This window comes from Pomacea canaliculata, linkage group LG11 (assembly GCF_003073045.1).
Source record: "Pomacea canaliculata isolate SZHN2017 linkage group LG11, ASM307304v1, whole genome shotgun sequence".
Taxonomy (NCBI): Eukaryota; Metazoa; Mollusca; class Gastropoda; order Architaenioglossa; family Ampullariidae; genus Pomacea; species Pomacea canaliculata.
The window spans coordinates 2,198,580-2,215,049 of NC_037600.1; the positions used below are offsets into that span (position 1 = coordinate 2,198,580).

Consider the following 16,470-nt stretch of genomic DNA (forward strand, 5'->3'; position numbering starts at 1 on the left):
TTTGAAAAGAAACGTATTATGAGCAATTATGATTTACAACAAAACTGTAAACTACAGCATATTTTTAAGAGAAATATTTATCATGAAAGATTAAGATTTACCAGGCACATAGTAGTTTCCTGGAAATACGTTCTTCACTCCTGTTCTTGCCTCCTACACAGAAAAAAAAAAAAAAAAAAAATCTTTGTAAACCCAATTCACCCAATAATTTCAAGTCGTCTAAGATCCACAACTTGCCATTTGTCAAACTGTCACATAATTTCCTCTGCCTGTAAGGCATCAGACATTTTTCTTGCTCTTTAAAGTTTCCTGTGCAATTAAGGCGAAATGTGCGAAAAGGAGAAATGCATACGTAGCAGTAGGTGCTTAGTGAAATTTTCTAAGGACATTTATATCTAGTTCACACCATATTTGGGGCCCAGTTTGTAATAGGAAGAGGAAGCAGTTCAAATAGTGAGCTAGGGCAGTATAAACAAAACTGTTCTAGTGGGAAATTGGATAGGGGCAGTTTGGATGGTGTGTGATGACATGCTCATGATGTATACAATAAATGTGTGAAAAATTAAGGCACAAGAGAACTTACACACCAAGTAAAAACAAGGTTTCTAAACAAAAAAAATTATAGTAGGGCATGTCCAATAGCTATTTGGATGCTCCTATAGTGTACACAGCATACAACAGTGCAGACATTGCATCTACCAATAAAAAAAAAACAAGAGAGAATGACATTCAACAATTAAAACATTTGCTTGCTCCTAAAACAGTGTTGAAAAACAACCAGCTAACCAATTAAAACTGCTCCTTCAAAGAACATGATTATTCTGACGTAGGTGTTAATATTACCATGGGATGGAAGGATCTCTCCTTCAGATGCACGTCTCGTGTGTCTGCTTCTTGTAAAAGCTCATGTATTGGCTTTGGTGTTTTGCCAGTTTTCTGCAAATTTCAAACACAGGTCTAGATCTTTCTGCAAGATTAAAACATACTTAGCTTCACTTTTCAAAGTAAGTTTTATAGAAAAAAACAGACCCTCTTGCAAATATAACTGAGATACCTTTGAAATTAGTTTTAAAGTTGACATATGAATCAATCCTTAAAGTATTTGTGCACCAAATATTTTGGAGATATTTGAAGATCATCTTCAGTATTCTTTTCATGACATGTATCTTGCTCAAAACTATTGTTGAATCACATTTCCCCAAAAAATGATCTGACGGGGCTGCGCCAGCTTTTAAAGCACTGTGGAAAAACTGCTTCCAGAATAATTTAGCTCACAGCTTATGTTCCATATTTTGGCATTGTTTTACGCCCTATAATGATAAGCTCCATTTTTTTTTAAGCTTTAGGAAAGATGCCAAGGCACTGGCCTAGGAAAGCGCATCATAAGCATCCTGATCAGAAAGATACTAAGTAATGAAAACTTAGCCATCTTCAATGACTGACCATAGAAATCTGCAGTTCAATGGACTGCAGCTGCAATGCCAGACGCTGGTTGGTTGTTGGAGCAGCTATGGCACTCTTCTCCAACTGTTGCACCATCTCAGGAATCTTGTGTCTCATTAAGTCCTGCCCCCTGTAAGAAATGGCACTAAAGTCTTTACCACAGACTTTGTAATTTTATCATATAAACATCTTGCTTTCAAAAAAAAAAAAAAAAAAAAAAAGCAGCACAAGCTCAGAATAACAAAGCTATTTGAATGTACATCACAGCATCATCTGCATGTAATTAGGATGCAGTAACCCTATGTTTATCAGAATGTTAGTTGAAATTATTAAAATACACACAGCTGCCATAATCTAATCAAACTGGCCAAATCAACACCAAAGAATTGCAGTCAAAATATATTTCATAAACACACACCCCCAAACGGAATACATGGAGTAGGGTAGATTATCTGGAGTAGGGATGGTAACTGATGCAGTCATTTTGGGCTTATAAATGCTGGGCACCAGTGCAGACACAGGATAAGGTCGATCCAGTGGCGTCACTGACAGGACTGGTGTACACTTTGTGCTCTGAAAGATGACAGCTTCAAGTTAGTTTTTCAAAGATCATTTATATGTTCTATTTGATCACTGAAGCTTCTTGGCTTGGCAGGTAGGAATTTTTTATTCTTCACTTCTCCCCAAAATGTTTTTGGATAAAGAAAACGCAGAACCACCAAAAAAAAAAAAAAAAAAAACAAAATTAATTTATTTTTAACGATATATATATATATAGCATATTTAAATGTAGAATTATTCTCTACTTTCACTCTTTAAAAATATCATACAATCAAAACATTACTTAACCCAATACCATTTAATATAAAGAACCTGATTTGGTTTTAATTTTCTGAATGAAATACTTTCTCTGGATATTTTAACAGCAACATGTCATTCAGTTATGACAGCTGAGAATTCTCTTCACCTCTTCCGCAGTGACTTGAACAGGCATAGAGTTCATCTCCTTCAAGCGGGCCCTTGAAATGGGTCCAAACTTCGAGACCAGTGGAGGGTCAAATGGGATGAAAGAATCATCTTCATCATCCAGAATAGTTGAAATACTGTATGCACACACATATATATAGGTGACAGTTTCAGACTGAGACTGCTTTCTATAACACACGTAGAGCAAGATGAGGATTACAAATATATACAAACCTTATGCCTGTGAGCTGTCATCAGCTGCACCCCAGTCTCTAGCAGACTTATCTCCATCCGAATCTCTGCTCGACCGCACAACATCACCATTATACAAGTGTACGCCCCAACATCAGAACACGAAGATGAAGAGGTTGAGGAATTCTACGAGGAGCTGGACAACATCATCAAGAAAACTCCGAAGAAAGACATCTTGCTTGTCCTTGGCGACTGGAATGCTACAGTCGGCCCTGACGCTTACCAACAATGGGCAGGAACAGTCGGCAAGTTTGGCCTAGGCAACACCAACGCAAGAGGCCTACGGCTACTAGAATTCGCTCAGAGTCACCGTCTCACCATTGCCAATACCCTCCACCCGCACAAGAAGTCAAGAACTGTAACGTGGCATTCGCCGGGAGGTCTGGTCCATAACCAGATTGACTTCATCTTGCTGCCTCAGCGTTTCAAATCAAGCATCAACAAAGCACAAACGAGGTCCTTTCCTGGCGCTGACATAGGCAGCGACCACAACCTCGTCCTCACTAGCCTCAAGTTGAAACTGAAGTTGAGACGTGACAACAATAAGAGCCCTCGCATCCGATTCAACCTTGAGAAGCTCAAAGATCCGGACACAGAGAGGATATTCCAGGCCCAGGTGGGGGGCAAATTTGCAGCCCTGGCTACTATAGACTGCGACATAGACGCCCTTGCTGGAAGTATCAAAGAAGTGTTACTCTCTACTGCAGACGAAGTGCTGGGGAAGCAGAGGAAGCGCAAACAACCCTGGGTGACAGACGACATCCTTGATCTTTGCGACGAAAGGAGAGCCTTGAAGAAAGGGAGAGGTCGAGACCCGACGTCAGCAGACAAGTACAGACTTGTCAACCAGCAGATCAGAACAAGGATGAAGGAGGCAAAAGAAGATTGGATCGAAGACCAGTGTTGCAGCGTGGAAATAGGCATGGCTAGCGGAGACAGCAAGAAGGCATATGAAATACTGAAGGCCCTCACCAAGACTCAGCAGCGACCAGCCACAGTCATCGAAGACAGCGCCGGACAGCTCCTTACGGAAAACGCTGCTGTACTAAGTCGTTGGACTGAATATTGCCAAGACTTGTACAACTACAAGATCGAGCCAGACACCAGCATTCTCCAGCATCACCAGACTGGGACAAGAGAGGCTGAAGACCTGCCAGTCCTCACTGATGAGGTGAGAGAAGCTATGCACAGTCTGAAGGGAGGAAAGTCACCTGGTGTGGACAACGTACCTGCTGAGCTGCTGAAGCATGGAGGAGATGCAACAACCAAGGCCTTCACCACACTGTGTCAAAAGATATGGGAAGAAAAGAAATGGCCAAAAGAATGGGCTCAGTCTATCATCATCCCACTCCCTAAGAAAGGGAACCTGCGGCAGTGCCAGAACTACAGAACCATCAGTCTGATAAGTCACCCAAGCAAAGTAATGCTCAGAATCATCCTCAACCGCTTAAAACCTATTGCAGAGGAACTGCTGGCAGAAGAACAGGCTGGCTTCAGGGCTGGAAGAAGCACGGTAGAACAGATCTTTAACTGCCGTGTTATGATAGAAAAACACCTGGAGCATCAACGTCAACTATACCATAACTTCATCGACTTCAAAAAAGCTTTTGATCGTGTCTGGCACGATGGACTCTGGCAGGTCATGAGATCATTCAACATAGAGGAGGGACTGATCCAGATGGTAGCAGCACTCTACAAGAACGCCTCCAGCGCGGTACTACTCAACAACCACCTAGGCGAGTTCTTCGCGATGACGATCGGGGTCCGTCAAGGGTGCCTACTCTCTCCCATCCTTTTTAACATCTTCCTTGAAAAAATCATGCAGGACACCCTCCACAACCACCTTACCTCAATCTCCATTGGTGGCAGACCCCTGTGCAACCTCCGCTTTGCAGATGACATTGACCTCATGGCAGGCAGTAACAACGAACTTCAGGATTTGACGGACAGACTCTCCAGGCGAGCGGGGCCTATGGCATGGAAATAAGCTCAGAAAAAAGCAAAGTAATGATTATTTCCACCACGACAGCAGCAGCAACATCGTCATGAACGGCCAGAAACTGGAGGAGGTCAACAGCTTCAAGTATTTGGGTGCCACCCTGACTAGAGATGGTTGCTGTACAGCAGAGATCCGTATCAGGATTGGTATGGCAACATCCGCAATGTCCAGGCTGGATAGGATCTGGCGAAGCAACTCAATCAGCTTCAGTACCAAGCACAGGCTGTACAAGTCCCTCGTAGTGTCAATCCTACTCTACGGCTGCGAGACTTGGACGCTGCTTGCCGCAACGGAAAAGAAGCTCCAGGCCTTTGAGAACAAGTGCTTGAGAAGGCTGCTCCGCATCTCGTACCGCGAACACAAGACCAACGCATACGTACGGAGCACCGTAACCTCCCTCGTGGGCCCACATGAGCCCCTTCTGGCAACAGTGAAGCGGCGCAAGCTCGCCTGGTTCGGTCACGTCACCCGCCATAACACCCTGTCCAAGACGATCCTACAAGGAACCCTCGAAGGGAGCCGTCGTCGTGGTCGTCCGAGGAAAAGCTGGGTCACCAACATTAAAGAATGGACCGAACGCGAGATGCCATACCTGCTCTCATCTGCTCAAGACAGGACCGGGTGGAAAATTCTGTCTGTTGCTGCTGCCGGACGGTCCCCCCTACGCCCGGACCGGGCATGGGACTGACCTGACCTGACCTGATGCCTGTGAAGCTTCAAGAATGTTCAATTACAACCAAACTTTCTCTAAAGCTCTATAAGACAAAGGCCCATAAGACTTTCTATAAAGGTGTCACAAACCTGGGGCAGGGTCCGTAGATTTGGTAGGGGGTACAATTTCTATCACCGGTCCAACACACCGTCTATACCCCCACCAAATCCACTTCGACACTTACCGCATGCTACCACACTAAATTGCTTATTAATTACCCACTTTAATCAGCTCGAGCCCCCAAGCACGCATAACCCCAAGGGAAACACGAGGCAATTTAGTGTATTAAAAGAACGTTAATTATTATTTCCAGAAGTTCATACAAACCAGAAAATGTTACAGTTACAAAGTATGAACAATTGATCATTGTCTAGACAGTCCCGTTTACCTAATTATTTCCCCTACTTCTAATATGTCCAGATAACTGAGAGCTAGATCTAACCTTATCTGTCATACGCACAATACTGCTCACACAACACTGCACACACACTCTCCCCGTACAATCCTCATGCACACGCCACTTAGCCGTGTTAAATGTCTTGGTTGCTTGACATCTTAGTCCTTGCCGGACATACACACACAGTTGTCACTGGTTATGCGTAGACTATTATCGTTGGGAGAGCTTTCTCGCCGTGTTGCAGAAGAAATAATGTCTGAAGACTTCGGTCGACTGCTGTTAGGTACACGACGAGAAAGTTGCAAAGAAGTTTGGGATGATTCCGCACCTGAATCGTCCCCGTGCACCCTGTGCACCTTGAACGGACGCCAGTAGACCTGGTGCTCCTCACTTGAACTCCAGTGACGACGTGATATCCACAGCAACGCAACTTGTCCGTTGGGTTGGTTGGAAGGACGAAGGTTGCTTATCCGTACACGCAAGTACGTCTGCAGGTACGGAGCTGAAGATCAGGACGATTCCTTACATGAATCGTCCCCGTGGATTCCTTACATGAATCGTCCCCGTGCACCCTGTGCACATAGAAACAGACACTTGTAGGTCTGACGTTCCTCTCCTGAATGTCAGCACCGGTATGGTGTCCACAGCAACTTGTCCGTTGAGTTGTTTGGAAGGACAAAGTTACTCTCTTAATAAGCGCAAATGCTTCTGCGCGGCTTAGTCGCTCTCTCGGTTGGATTCCTACTCCCTCAAGACGGTCCACCGTCCAAGGTTAATGGAAGAATGCAGGGAAGTGAAGACGAACGCACGAATTATTCTCGTGTCCTCTCCCTCCGAAAGTCCCTAGCGAAAAGCGCTTCTTTCCATCCAGAAGCGCTGACTTTGCATCTAGAAGTTTCTTGTGGAAAACGCTGAGCTGGCATCTAGATCTTTCTGTCCAGCAATCGTTCTGTTGGCCAGTCATGCCACCTGACACACCACAACCAATCACGCCTCACAGCCACCACGAGCCTAAGCTCCCACCCGCACCCGCGTAAATGACGCAATTTCTAGAGAGAGAAATTACGTCATATCTAGAGTAAAATAGATGTGCAAACCCACACTACAGCCCTATCCCACTCTTTCACGACAAAAGGTTATAATGAAAACACCAAAACCCTTACCAAACCACTCTCAAAATCTATGTTCCTGAAGGACACTTGTACAGCCCGGAATACCAGCATATGGCCAAAGAAATGAATAAATTATGAAAAAGAAATACATGTACTGCAGAAAAACGGAAGACCAGAGTGGTCTGTGCAGCCTAGTTACACGTCCAAGATTTAGAGGTTAGATCTGCAATTGTTTATCATCAGGGAAGTGATCAGAAAGAACAGATTAAGAATGCTCAATATCAACCTACACAGGTTAAACAAGCTGCAGAGTTTTGCTGCCTCTAGTCATCAAGCAGTTTTGTCACACTGCACAAAGTTCATTTCACTGTCAACATGCACAAACAAGAAACTGGATGGAGATGAAAATGGCATCGCTGAAGAAAGGACTGTTAGTCAACGGATCAGCTGAAGTCGTAGAAGTGAAATAAAATGTCATGATCAAGTAGTCCAGTACATCGCTAAGATCACAACAGGGGAAACGATGGACTCAAAAATCAAAATTAATTCAGAAGAATAACAAAGTCCAAAGTAATCCGGAGAATATAGTCCCCTGGTAAGGCGAAGGGTCATCACTTTTCTTTAAAGAAAGTGTCTTTGTCTGCCAAAGAGTTAGTTCCCCGTGCAGCCTAACAATAGTGCAATAACTAAATAAGATATAAAAATAAGACCAAATAAATGAACTTAAATTTATAGATGTCTGAAGTCATGGTTCATGAAATGAAAGCAGATTAATTAATCTATGACCCTGATTTTAGTGGATTTTAGCAAGTCTTAATAGGGAGCCTTTACTGTACACCGAGGTTTAAAGGGAAAAGCTCTTTTAAAACATTAAGTACTCTCTCCCTCACATTCTACTTGCCGCACACACATGCACAATCTTAATTATCAATGACTGTCAATATTTTGCATTAAATAAAAAAATTATTCTCTTATTTTAAAATGATCTTACCCTTTAAAGTCTGTCTCTTTCACTTCACAGTCTTCTTCAAGGTCTTCAGAAGGCTCAGCCTCTTCAAATTCATCTTCTTTTGTCTGGAAATAATTTCAGGCACATTTTAAACAGCAGTATTTTCTATTTATCTTCTGAGGCAACTTTTATTTCTTCTTAACGACACAAAAACGTGTGATTCTAAATAACCTACGCAGTGTTACATTTCCTCAAATAAGTCATATGTAACTAAAACAAATGTCATGCAGCATAAACATATGCAGAGACAATAAAAGATGAAATCTGTGTTTTAAAGTGGGACTGCATGACTTGAATTTCTTCTAAGTAACTTTAGTGAAAAAACATTGACAAATAGCATAGCAGGAACACCCATTAGCTATGCACAGAAGGCATGTAGATTGGAAAAGAGGTGTGTCATTTTATAGTGCTTTTCCTAAATGAAAATCAAATGAGCTGTATTAATAAAAATTTATACCAAGACATGTAACGATTAAGCCCTGCACTTCTAAACATTTAAAGCAGTAAAAGTGTTTTAGGCAAAAGGTTTTAATTTTATTGGCATGCTGTAATTATGAATGTTTTTTTTTTAAAACATTTATTTTGTCTCACAAATACATGAAATAGTAATTATGAATGTTGCTTTTGAAAAACTTTGATTTGGTACCAGTAACATTCAAACACTGACCACAACATGTTAAAGAAGTTTTGGTTTTTGCTGTCTTTTTTAATATATTCTTGACCTTCAATCAAACAACAGCTCATTTGTTTAGAGATCAAAAATTTAAAACAAGGCTGATGAAGCACCATGACCCATGGGTTATCTGGTCGTTTAAAATGCCACACAGCTTTAAAAATCAAACCACAAAAATATAAAACAAAATCACATTGTAAGCACATATTATTAGAGACTTGTAAACAATAATTTGAGCATAAAAAAACTGTTTTTGACTTAAATCTTCACTTTGTTTTCCAACACCAAAATCGCATCCCTGTACAATGTGTGCTTGAGGGTTAGGAAGAGCAAAATTATTAATAACCATATTTAGATCTATGCATTTAACTCTGTTTAACAGAGCATTCCATGACATGACAGTTTCAAGCTGGTCATCCATTTAAAAAAGAAATGTAATTATCATTACCCTCTTCACATAATAATATTCTCATTGTTTCATCTAGTTCATACCCTAACGGCCTAACCCATATTTTGTTGGTGCTAATGCGCATGTTGGTCGACATGTAACTTATGCCAAGCTTTAACTCACAGCAGTCAGACTAGCAAGCCGGCTCACCTTGTTTAAGAAGTCACACTGGACGTGTACTATGCTTTTTTTTTAAATTCACAATGGTACAGGAACAAAAAAAAAAAACAAAAAACACCTCATTTTAAAGCCGAATCATTTCTCTACAAGTTACTCCCCTTGGTTTGCACAACAGGATATCCAGTCTTTTGCAAAGTTCTTTTTAGTAGAGTGAGAAAAATGTGGTAGAATATAAAGGTCGATGCTCCCCATTTTCTGTAAGTTTTGGCAAAATCACCCAAATTACTGTCTATCTTATGATTTTCCTCATTTTGAGTAACATGTATTCACATTAGGACTAAAAAAAGTTTACCTGTCTGTATTAATAACGAGAACTTTTTACGTTCATATCGCTGCAGCTCTACTTTCGAAACATGAATTTCAAAGGCAGATTTGGGCATGCTGATATATGTGAATTTTCTAAAAAACCAACACACACCACTTCTTAAAGGTTATTTCTGCTAAATGTGATATTTAAAATTATTCAAAATTATAGTTTGATGATACACAGCTATTTTTGTGTAATTTTTTGAAAAATAGCTAAAATGTGGTGACTAATGAAGATTTCTTGTCTTAAACAGAAGTCACTATATTGAGTTAAAGGTTTTGACTTTAAGCAGAGACTTACAGGAAACCAACTCTATAGAGAAATGAGTTTCTGAATGCAGGAGTTTCTTCCCTTACACACACTCCATGAACTTGTATGACTGGACTGTCTGCAGATGAATTTTTTTCCAGTTAACTACTAAAACGAGGCAGGTGTGGACAAAGCTTCAGTTTATTCACACTCATTGTTTAGGCACTCTTAGACCAACAGTGGAGAACTTCACAAGAGGCTAAGCATTAGTCTTGGCAGACAACAGTCCACCTATACACGTCCGTGCACCCTCCCTAGTTTTTTTTGTGTGTGGGGGTCAGTTACTTAAAAAAGAAACAAAAATACCTGCCAAGTCTTTTTTTAAGGACTGTGTACTGAATAAAAATCAACAAACCAACATGCCTCAGTAGATGCAGTCATCCACTCATCTCTTAAAAAAAAAAAAAAAACGGACAAATTATAGTAAAGTAAAATAGTAAAATCAAACCTTAACAAGGGTAGGTGGCAGCACTTGTGTCTTGCCTGATTGTGGAACATGACAAGGCTGGCTGACAGTTCTCTTAATCAAGGGTTTAACATTTTCTGTTTTAACATTAGTCAATTCTCCTGCTGACCACTGAGGATACTTCGTGCCACCCAGATCTGCAGTAAACAAAATTAATGTGGACAGTATTTATCTTTTGGTCCAAAATGCTTTACGCCTCAAGACAATTTATTATGTTTTCACAACAAAGCTACAATCACAATCTTGCCACATAAAGTTACATCCAAACTTTTAAACGAATGAAAATGTTAACAAAAAAATTAACTGATCAATGTTTATTCTCATAGACATTACCAAAAACCAAAAAACTGCCCAGCATTCCGTGTTTATTTTATCACACTGTCAATGTGTCCATAAAAGCCCTCCAAAAAACTTAAGCTAAGAATAAATGGAAAAAACTAAAGCTAAATCCCAAGACGTATCTTCACATTCTGAACAAATCCTTTCCAATATATAAAAGCATGTTTATCGAACAAATTTTGACATTAAGAGGCAAGAGAAAAATCTGAAGTCAACAACTTGTAAAGGTTCCCTAAAACGAATGGGCCTTTAGTGGCAGATATAAAATGTGCAACAATACCACTCTGGTCTTTGATGTTTCAAATTTCTGAGGTGAAACAAGCTTCCACTATGCTCAAGAAAATTGTTTTTCTTTTGACCTTTTTGTTACATAAATATAACCATCACAATAAGAACAGAACTAAGAACATACCAAGTTCTTCAAGTGAATGTGTGGCACGGGTGGCAACAAAACTGTTGTTGACTGAGTGTGGAAGTGGACCCACTCCCAGTCTAAGGCCACTGGCTAACACTCTGTCCAAACTGGCTGGTCCAGTTGTCCCATTACCATTCACCATGCCAATAGCTTCACCTCTCAGATGTGAAATTATCTCCGACTTCCGATTTTGTAGTCTTTCCAAACTCTATAACAGTAAACACAAGAAAATAGGGTTTAAAGCATTCAGAAGAAGAGCATACGCAAAACTTAAAGAAAAAAGTTCATTAAAGTCAAAGCCTTTTGAACATAACTGTCATATGTACTTCATCTTTTTGATTAAAATCATGACGATTCCAGTCTTTGCCAAAATGAAGTTCAAAAGGTCAAAGAAGTAACTGTATTTCTCTACTAAACAACAAAAGCATCTGTCATGAGAGAAGGCTGTAGCCAACACAGGTGCCTCAGTGTTTACAATGAGCAATCTGTTCAACATGCCAAGACCTCACACACTGGGCACATATGTCACCACAAGTCTCTTTCTGTTATCTTTAAATAGAGTTTTCCACAATGAGCAAATAGCATACCATTTCCTTCAGGTTTACACATTTTGATAGGATTAAGCTGATACTGCAAGAAACGTTTTGGTTGCTTGCTACAATGTGATATAGTTAATTTCGTAATTTATTCATTGTACACTTCTTAACACGAACATCCAATAAAAATGGTAACATATCTTATTTCCTAGAAACATTTATAAACCAAAAATCTTGCTTCTTTGTAGTATCAGCCTGTACATAAAACTGCCTAGACAAGTCACCAAAGAGAGGAAGAAATCGGAAGGGAAAGATAGGATGGATGCAAAGAAGAAGAAACATCCACACGAACCCGGGGTTCAAGGACAGAAGTGGTCGCACAATACCTGCCCCCTTTTCTCATCAGTCAAAGGTCAGCACGAGTGGACGAACCAACTGCTGTTTCAGCAGATAAAACTAGCCCCTGATGTCAAAGACTGCAACTAAACAAACTCCACACACATACACGGCCCCTGGCTCTTGTACACAATGTTCCAAATCTTCAGGGAACATGTCTCTGTGTCATGGCCCAGTCCTTTAAAGCTTTTTGGTTGCTTTTTTCAAATTATAGAAGAAACACTGATGCAATATTCTTTTATGACTATTTTCAACACTTTCTGCCACTCTTGAAAGTTAAAGGTGCCTATAAAGGACTATACAATATTGAAGAGCAGACTGAGGGAATGACACACGTGACTAGTCCCTGGACTAAATGCCACTCTAAGGTGGTCATAATACATGGAACATGTGCCTATGGGAAGACATAGCCAGAGCCAGGGGTTATGACCATAAGATTATTCACCCAATACGTATATAGAAATGTCGAATAATTCTAATTATAAATTATCTTATTTATATTTCCTTTCTTAATGAATTGAGTCAATCACAGGTTTGTATGTATTTTGTTTGTATTTTGAATACCCTCTTTATTACTTTCTTTAGAGCGTTATCTGCAATTAGTAACCTGTTTTAACCCAACAAAGAAATGAAACAACTTTAAATCACTTAGTATTTTCTAAAGGACAAACTATTATCATCATCTTGCCCTTTGTGGCAAATCATTAACATGCCTGATATGGCCTCAAAGGAGTTAAATTTCTTCCAGGATTCAAAATAAAAAAAGGTCCAAACTGTGTCTTTTTCCCCCTCATTTAAAGAATTAACATTGCTGTGCAATGATATGCTGCTAAACTATGCTAAACAATGATATGCTGCATAAAACTTGATAAACAATCACCTAGTCAACATGAGAAGGCACATGAACGAAGTATTTATATAAATACTGCTTAAGATCAGTCTAAATATCAATCTAAGTAGTTTCATAAGCTTTCCATCTAAAGTTACTTTTATACTGAATGAATGATTTGTCTTCAAGAACTCTCAAAAACTTGCTTTACACATACATGAAGAATGACCTTGAACTGCACCTGTGTAGTGTTGGGAAACACAAGTTGTGAGATCCTAATCCATGTTTGTTTTTTTTTATACTTCAAATACACATCACCTATGCAAACCCACAACTGCTTAAGTCTACAACTTCTGTCCTCCTCCTTTTCAGCATCATCATTTCAAAACCCCATAAAACTAGAGATTCAAGATGCAGGCAGTAATGATGCAAAGGTGAATGATTAATAATATATTTCTACCATCATAAACAAAATTGTAATAACTTTATTTCCTCAGAAATCTGTTGCACATTTGCATGAAAAGACTTTGCAATGCATATGTGCATGCACACACCCCTTCCTCCCTATGAAGATGCATGACTTGAATGTAGTTCTTACAGCTGTATATCTCCTTGTGCCTTATATGATAATATATTCTCTTGCCTCTGTATAAAGCAACATGCCAGCTGTTTAGCAATGTCATGGCCGGCTCTATTTCCTTGTCATTTTTATTAGCACATTCACCTTTACATCTGACGAAATAAGACTGTTAAAAAAAGTGTTTCCTCCTCAAATACAATTTTAAACTGAGATTTCATGTGTATTACTATTTTGTTGGGGATCGGTGTTAAGAATGTAATTTTGATAATTTACAAATACAACGCAACAAAACCCTCTCCCTTTTTTGCCCAATAAAACCTTTCCTCCTTCCTTCCTTCTCGTTCCCACAAACACACACATCCATGCACATGCGCACACACATCCATGCACGTATGCAAGAACATGCTCATTTTTCTGATAAGCGATAAACAATGCACATTCTGAAATGGAAATATCAACTTCTGTGTCTATAGAATTTCAACAGTAACAGCTAAAAAAAAATTAGGAACTTTGTGGACTAAGTAATCAACAATTAATAATAAACTTAAATAAAATAAAACATGAAGTAATAATAAAAATGCATGCACAACTTTACTATTCTTTTGATAAATGTTAAAGATATGCATTGCCAAGCCTTATAAATTGATTAAAAAAATTAACAAATTACTGCTTCTTAACCTTAAAAATATTCTTTATTCCTTCACTGACCACTTGAACATCAAACATTTTCTCTCTCGTTCTTTTCATAAAGGTCTAAATTGTATAGGCCTCAATGCAGACCTTAATAAAAATCATTCATGTTAAAAGTCCCAAAGAAATGCATGTCGGTCTCAGTCTCTTTAAACTCATAATTATTAAGAACTTAGTAAAGCCCATCATTGGCAACAAGTAACACACATGCAGTCTTGAAATTTTGTATTGGACACAGTGGCGAGCTTGTGCAGGATGTAACAGGTAAAGCATCTAGCTTCTGTTTACTACTGCCCACTATACAAGCTGGTCTTCAACTCCTTGTATCTCTGTGTACAGTCTCACGGGCACTGTCGGTCATGTCAACATGTAACTGCGCCCCACAAAAGTGCATTTGTTTACTGGACAGGTCAGGTATATGGAACAATTGGATATATGAACACAAAATCCTCTGATTAAAGCACTGCCAAATTTAGCACCATCCAAGGTTATTCAAAGGTAAAAACTATATGATGAAGATAAACTGTACCAATGAACAGTGAACAACACCTACAATGTTTGACCTTTCTTTGCAAACTGAACTGTATGATTATAGTGTTGGTTGCAGTTGCTAATGGGTCAAATATTCCCAACTATCATGCACGCTAATGAATAAATCATCAAAAAGCTAAACAAATCTGTGTTGGCCTCTTCCTTGAAAAACATATTTTTGCAGAAAATACAAACTAGGGTGTTTTGTTTAAGAGAATGGATAAAAATACAAAATAACCATCAAATACCTAATTCTTTACATTTCTGTTAATGATTTCTCCTATATACTAATGGAAAATAGTTTCATTTTCCATGATGGGAAACAAACTGCCACTGGATACCTTCTGAACTTTGTTTCTGTTAGATCAGGGGTGGGCAAAGTTTTCTTTTTGCGGGCCAGTCTCAAAATCAGCACATAATGGCATTCACTTACCCAATTTATTGTGTAAAGTGAAACTCTTTAATTCGCTCACAATAAAACTTTAAAACCAGCCTTTCCTTTGAAGGCAGCTGCCCCGGTGCTCTCACAACTCTATCAGACATGTCAGCCATGTTATTTGTTATCTTTGTACCTTGTCTATGTTAAAATGTTACGGACTGCTGATTTCTAACGCTGTTCTACTTGATAAATTTCAATCAAATTAACCTAGGCTGAATAAAAATATGACATGCACTTCACACTCTGGAAGACAGCCCAGTCCAAAGATGTCCGCAGGCTGTGTAGTTTGAACACCCTTATGTTAGAACCACAGAAATAACTCTCCATTTACATAGGTATCTTGCCATATCACAACCAGTCTCTTAACACTAAACACTTAATATGGAAATCATAGGACTGACCTTGGCTGATCATACTGCATTTTGTCTCGGGCTAGTTTCTTCGTATTGTGATCTCAGTTGCACTAACATATTTCTTTCTTACTTGATATGGACCAGTGTAGACCTAACAATGTTCTATACAATGACTTACTACCAGCTTACTAATCACCTTCCAATACTACTAAACTAGTTTTATGTTAAAAATATAAAATATCATGGCATTAACAATCCATTTGTTGTTGACCATAGCAAGAAACTTGGATCTCTAATCCTACCTCATTATCTGATTATTTCATGACTAAGTGATGATGATGATAATATTTTCCAACACCAATTAACTACTTTTCTATTTACTTTATTTTCTATTCTAGATAATGAAATCGAGAGCTGGGGAGTCATGCAGATCATGAAGTAAACCCTTTAGCTCCAAACCTTTACAATTTGGTGATAACAATTTTTAAGTTTTACTACTCTCTTCTCTTCCACAGCCCTTCTTCAACCACATATTTACAATTCATCTTCAACATGAAGAACCTGAGCAGTGCACACACTGACAAAGCCAAGACTAAGGAAAATTGGTCTCGAGGAAAAACAATAAGACAGGAAGTGAATTTTTACAACAGCCAAAACATAACAAATGTCTGGCCTTCAGCATGTCCTTTATCCTGAGAGATGAAATCTCTCTTCCGTAACAGACACATTCAATTCCAGAGACATCATATAACAAACTGCATAAGATAGAGATTTCAAAGGTAAAACCAAAATCGCAATTCTTTCGTAGCCTTGACTAGTTTGGAGTGCTTAATAAGTGTGGTGCCTGGTGCCTCACCAAGATCATATCTCATAACCAATTATTTAATGAATTTATTTCCTGCCCTTAACAAATGAGCTCAGGAATAACTTCTCAATATAAGCTTCCAAAACAGCATGAGGTAATCCAAGTCTCATAGTGACCAAAAGCAAGAGGACAGAATTCTTCTCAAATGACACAAGAACGTGTGCACATGTGTGTGTGTGTGGCGTTGGTGGTGGTGGTGTATGTTTAGGAAGATACCGAGGTAC

At 39.2% G+C, this 16,470-nt stretch overlaps 1 protein-coding gene across 1 annotated transcript in view; it reads right to left on the reverse strand.

Annotated features, from left to right (window-relative positions):
* LOC112575204 (roquin-1-like) overlaps window positions 1-16,470 on the reverse strand; it is a 33,544-nt gene that overhangs the window by 1,744 nt on the left and 15,330 nt on the right. The window contains exons 11-18 of the mRNA XM_025256888.1: window positions 11,025-11,235; window positions 10,256-10,410; window positions 7,873-7,955; window positions 2,411-2,546; window positions 1,862-2,016; window positions 1,444-1,573; window positions 844-936; window positions 102-153 (exon numbers count right to left, since the gene is read on the reverse strand). Of these exons, the coding sequence (XP_025112673.1) occupies window positions 102-153; window positions 844-936; window positions 1,444-1,573; window positions 1,862-2,016; window positions 2,411-2,546; window positions 7,873-7,955; window positions 10,256-10,410; window positions 11,025-11,235 (1,015 nt within the window). The remainder of the gene's footprint in view (window positions 1-101; window positions 154-843; window positions 937-1,443; window positions 1,574-1,861; window positions 2,017-2,410; window positions 2,547-7,872; window positions 7,956-10,255; window positions 10,411-11,024; window positions 11,236-16,470) is intronic.